The 15,843-nt window shown below is 36.4% G+C and overlaps 1 protein-coding gene across 1 annotated transcript in view; it reads right to left on the bottom strand.

Moving 5' to 3' along the window:
* Window positions 1-2,692: 2,692 nt before the first annotated feature.
* Window positions 2,693-15,843, bottom strand: part of LOC140169458 (ankyrin repeat domain-containing protein 61-like) — a 30,712-nt gene continuing 17,561 nt past the window's right edge. The window contains 2 exon segments of the mRNA XM_072192719.1: window positions 2,693-3,175; window positions 3,178-3,712. Coding sequence (XP_072048820.1) covers window positions 2,693-3,175; window positions 3,178-3,712 — 1,018 coding nt within the window.

The raw sequence follows: 15,843 nt of genomic DNA, 5'->3' as shown, positions 1-15,843 counted from the left end.
ATTCATTCAGGGACTCACCACAAAGTTAAGAAAAGTAAAAAGTAGTGTTAACCCTTTTTGGTACTAAAAAATCATTTCTTGGATAAAGAACATTTTTTTCTGTTCTACTTAGAACCTTTTGAAGGTTCTTTCTTAAAGGTTCCTTAAAGGTTCTTTAAGCCTAAGGTTCTACAAAGAACCTTTTTCTTGGCTACAGAACTTTTGTTGGTTCTACAAAGAACCCCATTGGCTTTCAATTCTAAGTTGAACCTTTTTTTCTAAGAGTGTAAAAGCTTTCAAATTTATGGTTTGGGCTATTTATACACCCCCACACAGAGGGTGTCATCGATTTAGGTGACGCCATTTGAAATTCACACTCTGTATGCGGAAAATTTAGGTCTGTTTTCCCCAGAGAGAGTATGGATTTCAACTGGTATAGCCCATTGTACATAATAAAAGTGTTAATGATAATTGTTTTAATGTTTGATACTTGATTTGGCATTAATCAATAGACCTTTTCAAACTGAGTCATTCTGATAAAATCCGAAGCATGAAATAATTTCCCGTATCGCGTACGAATAAAAGTACCTCTTTTGCATCATGTACAGTGCGAAGTTCCAATGTGTAACAGGCATCATAAACTACGATGAACTTTTGACGGTCAATTATGGAAATGTCAACCCCCCCTTAAAACCACCCTGTTCAAAAGAAAACTCTCCTTAACCCCCTAAAAATGTAAAATTGACAGTTGTCGGCCTGGTAAACAAAAACTTTCACCTTAAAATTGTGAAAAAGTAGTGCAAAATTGAAAATTGGTCTGACAAACACAAAACCACACCTTAAGGGATCTGGAATGAGCGTTTCGACAGTATTTTTTGTGGGACATGAGAGCACATCAGACATCGAATTGCATTCTGAATACAAAGAATGTCTTTCTGATATCAAATAATTTTCATTTTATGAAATTCACGATATAATACAAATTTTATGACAAATTTTTTAATTTGATATTTTTCACATTTTTGAGATATAACAATCCTGGAAGTAAATTTTATAAATTTAATGATATATTCTTAAGTGTATGTAGTTGGGAGGAAAAGCCTACGATCAATTGAAAATTTTGACCTTTCATATTGAGATGGATTTTTTCCCCAAAAGACCTAATTTTTGTTGGTGTTTTGGGAAAAAAAATCCATATCTTCAATACGAAAGGTCAAAATTTTCAATTGATCGTTGGCTTTTCATCCCACCTACATACTTTTTAAGTACATATCATCAGATTTATAAAGTTTACTTCGAGTACTGTTAAATATCAAAAATATCAATTTTTAATCATTTGCCATAAAATGTGTATTACATTGTAATTTCAAAAAATCAAAATTATTTGATATCAGAAGGACATTCTTCAGTATTCAGAATGCAATTCGATATGTCTGATGTGCTCTAATGTCCCACAATAAATACTGTCCAAATGCTATACCCCATCCCTTAATGTTGGGCAAAATTAGTGTATAATTTAATCATCACATTAACTTAAGGCCAAAATCATGCCTACCACCAATATTTTTTTTAGCCCTTTCAAACAACGGACCCTGATACACAACTGATTTTGTTGGACCCCTAAAGGCTTTTTACAAAGACCGCACAGGCAGTGGCGGCGCCAGTGGGGTACATGTATTGAGGGGGCAAAGTGAATTTCAAGGGGGAAATTAACCAATTTTGCGCAAAATTGCCACAAAGGGTGAAAATTTTCGTAATTTTGGGTTTTTACTGGGGGCAACAGGGGGGCAAGAGTTCTGACTGGGGGTTATTTGAATAGATACATTATAAACTCATTCAATGAACTTACAATTTGTTGATATATAGTTGTCAAACTGGTCATTATATTTGCATAATTTATTTGAAAATCAATGTTAAGTTTTTCATTAAAAATGGACTTTCAATGATTAGTGTATTATGGTAGTTGATTTAATATTGTTTTTGGTGTATGAACAATTAAACATGTATATAGTCTGACTTCTGAATCCGGATTGTGCCATGTTTAATTTGTATGTCACAACTGGAGGGTAAAATATTGTTAATTCGTGCACATAGTAAAGATACCTTATTTTAGATAATGTGTAAATTATACTATTCCTGTTGAAATCCATATACACCCTGTATGGAAGACTTGACCTTAATTTTCCACACATGGAGTGTAGATTTCAAATTCAATAGAGTTACTCATTCAGGTGAACCCATTTGAAATTCACACTCCCTGTTTGGAAGACTAAAGTCATGTCTTCCATACAGGGTGTATGATTTTCAACTGGAATTAGCCAGTAGTGTAAACCTTGCCACCATAGTTGCCAATTACTGATTGATTTTTAGCTTCAGAAGTCAGAATTAAAAAATTACACTTTTTTATTCCCAAGCATGACATTCCAATATGGTTAATTTCTTTCAGAATTACACCTAGGGGATATGATAAAAGAGTCCAGACTCATGTATAACTTGTTGGTATTTACTCACTTTATAAGTGCATTAAATTTATAGGCCTATCCGCCTATGTATAAAGTTAAGCCTAAAAAATTGTTTCATTGGCTTAACATATTAAAAATTAAGGTATGTCAGTCGGATTTTTTTTTTCTCTTTTTGTAAAAAGATAAGAAAAACGTTTAGGGTCGGGCCTATTTTTAGGGTCAATCGGGTTACGCCAATCACTTTTTAGGCCTTATCGGGGTATGGGTATTTCCATTGCCTTCCTATATCTGTCACTACATACAATGTCTTCAATTGGTTTTGGCAGGCCTAATCTCCACACGGTAACACTACTATCCACTAACTTATGAATTCCGATGCAACTTCTAATCTTCCGAACGCACTGTGTCTCTAATGTTTCGGGGTTGTTTTCTGTTCCGAATCGCTTTATTAAATTGTCAAAAAGGTGAAACCTCTCCATCTGTAAAATCAATGGAAAGTTGCCATCGGCATCTCGTAATATGCGTGGCCGGTTGAATGGTAGACAAGCTAAGAATGCTGTTATAGCTTGTTCTTCCAGTAGTGAGCGTTGTAACTCGAAATCATTCGGTAGTTCGGGATTGAATATTTTCTCGTTCGATAGGTATTCATAGAAAGCAGTGACCCCACGTTTGTTAAGTAAGGTGGGGTCAGCACCATATCGTAGTAAACGTACTATAATGGTTGTGTCCCAGCTGATGGTTGTGTCCGTGCCACTATGTGTAGTGGAGTATCACCATTGATGTCCTGTGCGTTTGCATCCGCACCGTGGTGAAGTAACTTCCGAACAGCGAAGGCATCAAATTTAGCCATTACGGTATTGACAGCAAAATGCAAGGCTGTTGCTTGTTGTGATGTACGCATGTGTAAATCTGCATTATGGCATAGAAGACAGGCAAAACTTTCTAAACATCCATGTTCCAGGGCCAAAATAAGAGGGGTTTTCCCTCTGTAGTCTGGCTTATTAACGCAGGCACCGTACTCTATAAGAATCTGGATACAAGACCACATGTTATACTTAGCAGCCAGGTGGAGAGGTGACTGTTGCTTCTGGTTATCCTGAATGTTGACTTGAGCGCCGCTTTCGCAAAGGCCTTTGACGAATTTGATCGTGTAATGTTTGTGTTTTCGCAAGTATTTGGCTTCGTAGACGGCGACATTGTACAACTGTCCTCTTGCCATTGCTATGTGAAAAGCAGAATTGCCCTGGAAGTCTTGAAGGTCAAAATCGTACCTGCATAAAAGATACAAAAAAAATCATATTCATTGAGGATTTTCACTCTTAATTTCATACTAGGCCTATACATTAAAAAAAAAAAAAATAGAATCCCTACTCATTTATTTTTGATCCCGTAACTGTTTGTTTTGATGAAATATACTGTTCATTTTGATTAGGTATGTACACAAATTAATGCTATCTTCAGTAGATAGCAACACAAATTCATGCTATTGTCAGTAGATAGCAACATAATTATATTCTATAGACAGCAACACAAATTTATGTTATTTTCAGTAGATAGCAACACAAATTCATGCTATTGTCAGTAGATAGCAACACAAATTCATGCTATTGTCAGTAGATAGCAACACAAATTCATGCTATTGTCAGTAGATAGCAACACAAATTCATGCTATTGTCAGTAGATAGCAACACAAATTCATGCTATTGTCAGTAGATAGTCCATGAAATTGGTTAAAAGTTAATAGTTTGTCATCAGACATAGGTTTCCACTTGTTCTGATATTTATCCCCATTTGTTCGTGGAGAATTCTAGAAATTCAGTGGAAAATTCTAATCAGTTAACAACACAAACTCATGCTGTCTCCAGTAGATAGCAACACAAATTATTGTTATCGTCAATAGACAGCAACACAAATTCATGTTATTTTCAGCAAATAGAAACAGATTCATACTATCTTCAGTAGATAGCAACACAAATAAATGCTATCTTCAGTAGACATTTATTTCTGAAGAAAGTGTTTTTGATATATATAATCTATGTATCATAAATGATACGTAATTTTGAAATGTTTCACATGGTGAGACATGTATTGGATATTTTCATTTATAAATTTACCCCTTTGTGGTTTTGATTTTGGAACTGGAGGCAGGTTCCGTCCAGGGTCCGTTATCTTTTTAATTAAAATTAATTCTATCTTCAGTAGATAGCAACATAAATTCATGCTCTCTTCAGTACATAGCAATACAAATTTATGTTATCTTCAACAAATACATGCTACCTCATTAGATATCAACACAAATTTATGCTATCTTCAATAAATAACAACAAATCCATGCTGTCTTCAGTAGATAGCAACGCAAATTCATTCAGTCTTCAGCAGATGAAAACACAAATCCATGCTGTCTTCAGTAGATAGCAACATAAATTCATTCACTCTTCAGCAGATGAAAACACAAATCCATGCTGTCTTCAGTAGATAGCAACGCAAATTCATTCAATTTTCAGCAGATAAAAACACGAATCCATGCTGTCTTCAGTAGATAGCAACACAAATTCATTCAATCTTCCGCAGATGAAAACACAAATCCATGCCGTCTTCAGTAGATAGCAATGCAAATTCATTCAATCTTCAGCAGATGAAAACACAAATCCATGCTGTCTTCAGTAGATAGCAACGCAAATTCATTCAATCTTCAGCAGATGAAAACACAAATCCATGCTGTCTTCAGTAGATAGCAACGCAAATTCATTCAATCTTCAGCAGATGAAAACACAAATCCATGCTGTCTTCAGTAGATAGCAACGCAAATTCATTCAATCTTCAGCAGATGAAAACACAAATTCATGCTGTCTTCAGTAGATAGCAACGCAAATTCATTCAATCTTCAGCAGATGAAAACACAAATTCATGCTGTCTTCAGTAGAAAGCAACGCAAATTCATTCAATCTTCAGCAGATGAAAACACAAATCCATGCTGTCTTCAGTAGATAGCAACGCAAATTCATTCAATCTTCAGCAGATGAAAACACGAATCCATGCTAACCTCATTAGATAGCAACGCAAATTCATTCAATCTTCAGCAGATGAAAACACAAATCCATGCTGTCTTCAGTAGATAGCAATGCAAATTCATTCAATCTTCAGCAGATGAAAACACAAATCCATGCTGTCTTCAGTAGATAGCAACGCAAATTCATTCAATCTTCAGCCGATGAAAACACAAATCCTTGCTGTCTTCAGTAGATAGCAACGCAAATTCATTCAATCTTCAGCAGATGAAAACACAAATCCATGCTGTCTTCAGTAGAAAGCAACGCAAATTCATTCAATCTTCAGCAGATGAAAACACAAATCCATGCTGTCTTCAGTAGATAGCAACGCAAATTCATTCAATCTTCAGCAGATGAAAACACAAATCCATGCTGTCTTCAGTAGATAGCAACGCAAATTCATTCAATCTTCAGCAGATGAAAACACAAATCCATGCTGTCTTCAGTTGATAGCAACGCAAATTCATTCAATCTTCAGCAGATGAAAACACAAATCCATGCTGTCTTCAGTAGAAAGCAACGCAAATTCATTCAATCTTCAGAAGATGAAAACACAAATCCATGCTGTCTTCAGTAGATAGCAACGCAAATTCATTCAATCTTCAGCTGATGAAAACACAAATCCATGCTGTCTTCAGTAGATAGCAACGCAAATTCATTCAATCTTCAGCAGATGAAGACACAAATCCATGCTGTCTTCAGTAGATAGCAACGCAAATTCATTCAATCTTCAGCAGATGAAAACACAAATCCATGCTATCTTCAGTAGATAGCAACGCAAATTCATTCAATCTTCAGCAGATGAAAACACAAATCCATGCTGTCTTCAGTAGATAGCAACGCAAATTCATTCAATCTTCAGCAGATGAAGACACAAATCCATGCTCTCTTCAGTTGATAGCAACGCAAATTCATTCAATCTTCAGCAGATGAAAACACAAATCCATGCTGTCTTCAGTAGATAGCAACGCAAATTCATTCAATCTTCAGCAGATGAAGACACAAATACGTGCTGTCTTCAGTTGATAGCAACGCAAATTCATTCAATCTTCAGCAGATGAAAACACAAATCCATGCTGTCTTCAGTAGATAGCAACGCAAATTCATTCAATCTTCAGCAGAAGAAAACACAAATCCATGCTGTCTTCAGTAGATAGCAACGCAGATTCATACTATCTTCATTAGATAGCAACACAAATAAATGCTATCTTCAGTAGACATTTATTTCTGAAGAAAGTGTTTTTGATATATATAATCTATGTATCATAAATGATACGTAATTTTGAAATGTTTCACATGGTGAGACATGTATTGATATTTTCATTTATAAATTTACCCTTTGTGGTTTTGATTTTGGAACTGGAGGCAGGTTCCGTCCAGGGTCCGTTATCTTTTTAATTAAAATTAATTCTATCTTCAGTAGATAGCAACATAAATTCATGCTCTCTTCAGTACATAGCAATACAAATTTATGTTATCTTCAACAAATACATGCTACCTCATTAGATATCAACACAAATTTATGCTATCTTCAATAAATAACAACAAATCCATGCTGTCTTCAGTAGATAGCAACGCAAATTCATTCAGTCTTCAGCAGATGAAAACACAAATCCATGCTGTCTTCAGTAGATAGCAACGCAAATTCATTCAGTCTTCAGCAGATGAAAACACAAATCCATGCTGTCTTCAGTAGATAGCAACGCAAATTCATTCAATTTTCAGCAGATAAAAACACGAATCCATGCTGTCTTCAGTAGATAGCAACACAAATTCATTCAATCTTCCGCAGATGAAAACACAAATCCATGCCGTCTTCAGTAGATAGCAACGCAAATTCATTCAATCTTCAGCAGATGAAAACACAAATCCATGCTGTCTTCAGTAGATAGCAACGCAAATTCATTCAATCTTCAGCAGATGAAAACACAAATCCATGCTGTCTTCAGTAGATAGCAACGCAAATTCATTCAATCTTCAGCAGATGAAAACACAAATCCATGCTGTCTTCAGTAGATAGCAACGCAAATTCATTCAATCTTCAGCAGATGAAAACACAAATTCATGCTGTCTTCAGTAGATAGCAACGCAAATTCATTCAATCTTCAGCAGATGAAAACACAAATTCATGCTGTCTTCAGTAGAAAGCAACGCAAATTCATTCAATCTTCAGCAGATGAAAACACAAATCCATGCTGTCTTCAGTAGATAGCAACGCAAATTCATTCAATCTTCAGCAGATGAAAACACGAATCCATGCTAACCTCATTAGATAGCAACGCAAATTCATTCAATCTTCAGCAGATGAAAACACAAATCCATGCTGTCTTCAGTAGATAGCAATGCAAATTCATTCAATCTTCAGCAGATGAAAACACAAATCCATGCTGTCTTCAGTAGATAGCAACGCAAATTCATTCAATCTTCAGCCGATGAAAACACAAATCCTTGCTGTCTTCAGTAGATAGCAACGCAAATTCATTCAATCTTCAGCAGATGAAAACACAAATCCATGCTGTCTTCAGTAGAAAGCAACGCAAATTCATTCAATCTTCAGCAGATGAAAACACAAATCCATGCTGTCTTCAGTAGATAGCAACGCAAATTCATTCAATCTTCAGCAGATGAAAACACAAATCCATGCTGTCTTCAGTAGATAGCAACGCAAATTCATTCAATCTTCAGCAGATGAAAACACAAATCCATGCTGTCTTCAGTTGATAGCAACGCAAATTCATTCAATCTTCAGCAGATGAAAACACAAATCCATGCTGTCTTCAGTAGAAAGCAACGCAAATTCATTCAATCTTCAGAAGATGAAAACACAAATCCATGCTGTCTTCAGTAGATAGCAACGCAAATTCATTCAATCTTCAGCTGATGAAAACACAAATCCATGCTGTCTTCAGTAGATAGCAACGCAAATTCATTCAATCTTCAGCAGATGAAGACACAAATCCATGCTGTCTTCAGTAGATAGCAACGCAAATTCATTCAATCTTCAGCAGATGAAAACACAAATCCATGCTATCTTCAGTAGATAGCAACGCAAATTCATTCAATCTTCAGCAGATGAAAACACAAATCCATGCTGTCTTCAGTAGATAGCAACGCAAATTCATTCAATCTTCAGCAGATGAAGACACAAATCCATGCTCTCTTCAGTTGATAGCAACGCAAATTCATTCAATCTTCAGCAGATGAAAACACAAATCCATGCTGTCTTCAGTAGATAGCAACGCAAATTCATTCAATCTTCAGCAGATGAAGACACAAATACATGCTGTCTTCAGTTGATAGCAACGCAGATTCATTCAATCTTCAGCAGATGAAAACACAAATCCATGCTGTCTTCAGTAGATAGCAACGCAAATTCATTCAATCTTCAGCAGAAGAAAACACAAATCCATGCTGTCTTCAGTAGATAGCAACGCAAATTCATTCAATCTTCAGCTGATGAAAACACAAATCCATGCTGTCTTCAGTAGATAGCAACGCAAATTCATTCAATCTTCAGCAGATGAAGACACAAATCCATGCTGTCTTCAGTTGATAGCAACGCAAATTCATTCAATCTTCAGCAGATGAAAACACAAATCCATGCTGTCTTCAGTAGATAGCAACGCAAATTCATTCAATCTTCAGCAGATGAAAACACAAATCTAGATGCTGTCTTCAGTAGATAGCAATGCAAATTCATTCAATTTTCAGCAGATGAAAACACAAATCCATGCTGTCTTCAGTAGATAGCAACGCAAATTCATTCAAACTTCAGCAGATGAAAACACAAATCCATGCTGTCTTCAGTAGATAGCAATGCAAATTCATTCAATCTTCAGCAGATGATAACACAAATCCATGCTGTCTTCAGTAGATAGCAACGCAAATTCATTCAATCTTCAGCAGATGAAAACACAAATTCATGCTGTCTTCAGTAGATAGCAACGCAAATTCATTCAATCTTCAGCAGATGAAAACACAAATCCATGCTGTCTTCAGTAGAAAGCAACGCAAATTCATTCAATCTTCAGCAGATGAAAACACAAATCCATGCTGTCTTCAGTAGATAGCAACGCAAATTCATTCAATCTTCAGCAGATGAAAACACAAATCCATGCTGTCTTCAGTAGATAGCAACGCAAATTCATTCAATCTTCAGCAGATGAAAACACAAATCCATGCTGTCTTCAGTTGATAGCAACGCAAATTCATTCAATCTTCAGCAGATGAAAACACAAATCCATGCTGTCTTCAGTAGAAAGCAACGCAACTTCATTCAATCTTCAGAAGATGAAAACACAAATCCATGCTGTCTTCAGTAGATAGCAACGCAAAATCATTCAATCTTCAGCAGATGAAAACACAAATCCATGCTGTCTTCAGTAGATAGCAACGCAAATTCATTCAATCTTCAGCAGATGAAGACACAAATCCATGCTGTCTTCAGTAGATAGCAACGCAAATTCATTCAATCTTCAGCAGATGAAAACACAAATCCATGCTGTCTTCAGTAGATAGCAACGCAAATTCATTCAATCTTCAGCAGATGAAAACACAAATCCATGCTGTCTTCAGTAGATAGCAACGCAAATTCATTCAATCTTCAGCAGATGAAGACACAAATCCATGCTGTCTTCAGTTGATAGCAATGCAAATTCATTCAATCTTCAGCAGATGAAAACACAAATCCATGCTGTCTTCAGTAGAAAGCAACGCAAATTCATTCAATCTTCAGCAGATGAAAACACAAATCCATGCTGTCTTCAGTAGATAGCAACGCAAATTCATTCAATCTTCAGCAGATGAAAACACAAATCCACGCTGTCTTCAGTAGATAGCAACGCAAATTCATTCAATCTTCAGCAGATGAAAACACAAATCCATGCTGTCTTCAGTTGATAGCAACGCAAATTCATTCAATCTTCAGCAGATGAAAACACAAATCCATGCTGTCTTCAGTAGAAAGCAACGCAACTTCATTCAATCTTCAGAAGATGAAAACACAAATCCATGCTGTCTTCAGTAGATAGCAACGCAAATTCATTCAATCTTCAGCTGATGAAAACACAAATCCATGCTGTCTTCAGTAGATAGCAACGCAAATTCATTCAATCTTCAGCAGATGAAGACACAAATCCATGCTGTCTTCAGTAGATAGCAACGCAAATTCATTCAATCTTCAGCAGATGAAGACACAAATCCATGCTGTCTTCAGTTGATAGCAATGCAAATTCATTCAATTTTCAGCAGATGAAAACACAAATCCATGCTGTCTTCAGTAGATAGCAACGCAAATTCATTCAAACTTCAGCAGATGAAAACACAAATCCATGCTGTCTTCAGTAGAAAGCAACGCAAATTCATTCAATCTTCAGCAGATGAAAACACAAATCCATGCTGTCTTCAGTAGATAGCAACGCAAATTCATTCAAACTTCAGCAGATGAAAACACACATCCATGCTGTCTTCAGTAGATAACAAGGCAAATTCATTCAAACTTCAGCAGATGAAAACACAAATCCATGCTGTCTTCAGTAGAAAGCAACGCAAATTCATTCAATCTTCAGCAGATGAAAACACAAATCCATGCTGTCTTCAGTAGATAGCAACGCAAATTCATTCAAACTTCAGCAGATGAAAACACACATCCATGCTGTCTTCAGTAGATAGCAAGGCAAATTCATTCAATTTTCAGCAGATGAAAACACAAATCCATGCTGTCTTCAGTAGATAGCAATGCAAATTCATTCAATCTTCAGCAGATGAAAACACACATCCATGCTGTCTTCAGTAGATAGCAAGGCAAATTCATTCAATTTTCAGCAGATGAAAACACAAATCCATGCTGTCTTCAGTAGATAGCAACGCAAATTCATTCAAAGTTCAGCAGATGAAAACACACATCCATGCTGTCTTCAGTAGATAGCAACGCAAATTCATTCAATTTTCAGCAGATGAAAACACAAATCCATGCTGTCTTCAGTAGATAGCAACGCAAATTCATTCAATCTTCAGCAGATGAAAACACAAATCCATGCTGTCTTCAGTAGATAGCAACGCAAATTCATTCAATCTTCAGCAGATGAAGACACAAATCCATACTGTCTTCAGTAGATAGCAACGCAAATTCATTCAAACTTCAGCAGATGAAAACACAAATTCATGCTGTCTTCAGTAGATAGCAACGCAAATTCATTCAATCTTCAGCAGAAGAAAACACAAATCCATGCTGTCTTCAGTTGATAGCAACGCAAATTCATTCAAACTTCAGCAGATGAAAACACAAATCCATGCTGTCTTCAGTAGATAGCAACGCAAATTCATTCAAACTTCAGCAGATGAAAACACACATCCATGCTGTCTTCAGTAGATAGCAACGCAAATTCATTCAATCTTCAGCAGATGAAAACACAAATCCATGCTGTCTTCAGTAGATAGCAACGCAAATTCATTCAATCTTCAGCAGATGAAAACACAAATTCATGCTGTCTTCAGTAGATAGCAACGCAAATTCATTCAATCTTCAGCAGATGAAAACACAAATTCATGCTGTCTTCAGTAGAAAGCAACGCAAATTCATTCAATCTTCAGCAGATGAAAACACAAATCCATGCTGTCTTCAGTAGATAGCAACGCAAATTCATTCAATCTTCAGCAGATGAAAACACGAATCCATGCTAACCTCATTAGATAGCAACGCAAATTCATTCAATCTTCAGCAGATGAAAACACAAATCCATGCTGTCTTCAGTAGATAGCAATGCAAATTCATTCAATCTTCAGCAGATGAAAACACAAATCCATGCTGTCTTCAGTAGATAGCAACGCAAATTCATTCAATCTTCAGCCGATGAAAACACAAATCCTTGCTGTCTTCAGTAGATAGCAACGCAAATTCATTCAATCTTCAGCAGATGAAAACACAAATCCATGCTGTCTTCAGTAGAAAGCAACGCAAATTCATTCAATCTTCAGCAGATGAAAACACAAATCCATGCTGTCTTCAGTAGATAGCAACGCAAATTCATTCAATCTTCAGCAGATGAAAACACAAATCCATGCTGTCTTCAGTAGATAGCAACGCAAATTCATTCAATCTTCAGCAGATGAAAACACAAATCCATGCTGTCTTCAGTTGATAGCAACGCAAATTCATTCAATCTTCAGCAGATGAAAACACAAATCCATGCTGTCTTCAGTAGAAAGCAACGCAAATTCATTCAATCTTCAGAAGATGAAAACACAAATCCATGCTGTCTTCAGTAGATAGCAACGCAAATTCATTCAATCTTCAGCTGATGAAAACACAAATCCATGCTGTCTTCAGTAGATAGCAACGCAAATTCATTCAATCTTCAGCAGATGAAGACACAAATCCATGCTGTCTTCAGTAGATAGCAACGCAAATTCATTCAATCTTCAGCAGATGAAAACACAAATCCATGCTATCTTCAGTAGATAGCAACGCAAATTCATTCAATCTTCAGCAGATGAAAACACAAATCCATGCTGTCTTCAGTAGATAGCAACGCAAATTCATTCAATCTTCAGCAGATGAAGACACAAATCCATGCTCTCTTCAGTTGATAGCAACGCAAATTCATTCAATCTTCAGCAGATGAAAACACAAATCCATGCTGTCTTCAGTAGATAGCAACGCAAATTCATTCAATCTTCAGCAGATGAAGACACAAATACATGCTGTCTTCAGTTGATAGCAACGCAGATTCATTCAATCTTCAGCAGATGAAAACACAAATCCATGCTGTCTTCAGTAGATAGCAACGCAAATTCATTCAATCTTCAGCAGAAGAAAACACAAATCCATGCTGTCTTCAGTAGATAGCAACGCAAATTCATTCAATCTTCAGCTGATGAAAACACAAATCCATGCTGTCTTCAGTAGATAGCAACGCAAATTCATTCAATCTTCAGCAGATGAAGACACAAATCCATGCTGTCTTCAGTTGATAGCAACGCAAATTCATTCAATCTTCAGCAGATGAAAACACAAATCCATGCTGTCTTCAGTAGATAGCAACGCAAATTCATTCAATCTTCAGCAGATGAAAACACAAATCTAGATGCTGTCTTCAGTAGATAGCAATGCAAATTCATTCAATTTTCAGCAGATGAAAACACAAATCCATGCTGTCTTCAGTAGATAGCAACGCAAATTCATTCAAACTTCAGCAGATGAAAACACAAATCCATGCTGTCTTCAGTAGATAGCAATGCAAATTCATTCAATCTTCAGCAGATGATAACACAAATCCATGCTGTCTTCAGTAGATAGCAACGCAAATTCATTCAATCTTCAGCAGATGAAAACACAAATTCATGCTGTCTTCAGTAGATAGCAACGCAAATTCATTCAATCTTCAGCAGATGAAAACACAAATCCATGCTGTCTTCAGTAGATAGCAAAGCAAATTCATTCAATCTTCAGCAGATGAAAACACAAATCCATGCTGTCTTCAGTAGATAGCAACGCAAATTCATTCAATCTTCAGCAGATGAAAACACAAATCCATGCTGTCTTCAGTAGATAGCAACGCAAATTCATTCAATCTTCAGCAGATGAAAACACAAATCCATGCTGTCTTCAGTTGATAGCAACGCAAATTCATTCAATCTTCAGCAGATGAAAACACAAATCCATGCTGTCTTCAGTAGAAAGCAACGCAACTTCATTCAATCTTCAGAAGATGAAAACACAAATCCATGCTGTCTTCAGTAGATAGCAACGCAAATTCATTCAATCTTCAGCTGATGAAAACACAAATCCATGCTGTCTTCAGTAGATAGCAACGCAAATTCATTCAATCTTCAGCAGATGAAGACACAAATCCATGCTGTCTTCAGTAGATAGCAACGCAAATTCATTCAATCTTCAGCAGATGAAAACACAAATCCCTGCTGTCTTCAGTAGATAGCAACGCAAATTCATTCAATCTTCAGCAGATGAAAACACAAATCCATGCTGTCTTCAGTAGATAGCAACGCAAATTCATTCAATCTTCAGCAGATGAAGACACAAATCCATGCTGTCTTCAGTTGATAGCAATGCAAATTCATTCAATCTTCAGCAGATGAAAACACAAATCCATGCTGTCTTCAGTAGAAAGCAACGCAAATTCATTCAATCTTCAGCAGATGAAAACACAAATCCATGCTGTCTTCAGTAGATAGCAACGCAAATTCATTCAATCTTCAGCAGATGAAAACACAAATCCACGCTGTCTTCAGTAGATAGCAACGCAAATTCATTCAATCTTCAGCAGATGAAAACACAAATCCATGCTGTCTTCAGTTGATAGCAACGCAAATTCATTCAATCTTCAGCAGATGAAAACACAAATCCATGCTGTCTTCAGTAGAAAGCAACGCAACTTCATTCAATCTTCAGAAGATGAAAACACAAATCCATGCTGTCTTCAGTAGATAGCAACGCAAATTCATTCAATCTTCAGCTGATGAAAACACAAATCCATGCTGTCTTCAGTAGATAGCAACGCAAATTCATTCAATCTTCAGCAGATGAAGACACAAATCCATGCTGTCTTCAGTAGATAGCAACGCAAATTCATTCAATCTTCAGCAGATGAAGACACAAATCCATGCTGTCTTCAGTTGATAGCAATGCAAATTCATTCAATTTTCAGCAGATGAAAACACAAATCCATGCTGTCTTCAGTAGATAGCAACGCAAATTCATTCAATCTTCAGCAGATGAAAACACAAATCCATGCTGTCTTCAGTAGAAAGCAACGCAAATTCATTCAATCTTCAGCAGATGAAAACACAAATCCATGCTGTCTTCAGTAGATAGCAACGCAAATTCATTCAAACTTCAGCAGATGAAAACACACATCCATGCTGTCTTCAGTAGATAACAAGGCAAATTCATTCAAACTTCAGCAGATGAAAACACAAATCCATGCTGTCTTCAGTAGAAAGCAACGCAAATTCATTCAATCTTCAGCAGATGAAAACACAAATCCATGCTGTCTTCAGTAGATAGCAACGCAAATTCATTCAAACTTCAGCAGATGAAAACACACATCCATGCTGTCTTCAGTAGATAGCAAGGCAAATTCATTCAATTTTCAGCAGATGAAAACACAAATCCATGCTGTCTTCAGTAGATAGCAATGCAAATTCATTCAATCTTCAGCAGATGAAAACACACATCCATGCTGTCTTCAGTAGATAGCAAGGCAAATTCATTCAATTTTCAGCAGATGAAAACACAAATCCATGCTGTCTTCAGTAGATAGCAACGCAAATTCATTCAAAGTTCAGCAGATGAAAACACACATCCATGCTGTCTTCAGTAGATAGCAACGCAA

This window comes from Amphiura filiformis, chromosome 14 (assembly GCF_039555335.1).
Source record: "Amphiura filiformis chromosome 14, Afil_fr2py, whole genome shotgun sequence".
NCBI lineage: Eukaryota > Metazoa > Echinodermata > Ophiuroidea > Amphilepidida > Amphiuridae > Amphiura > Amphiura filiformis.
Note: the sequence above shows the minus strand (reverse complement) of the source record. Positions and strands in the feature narration are given on the sequence as shown.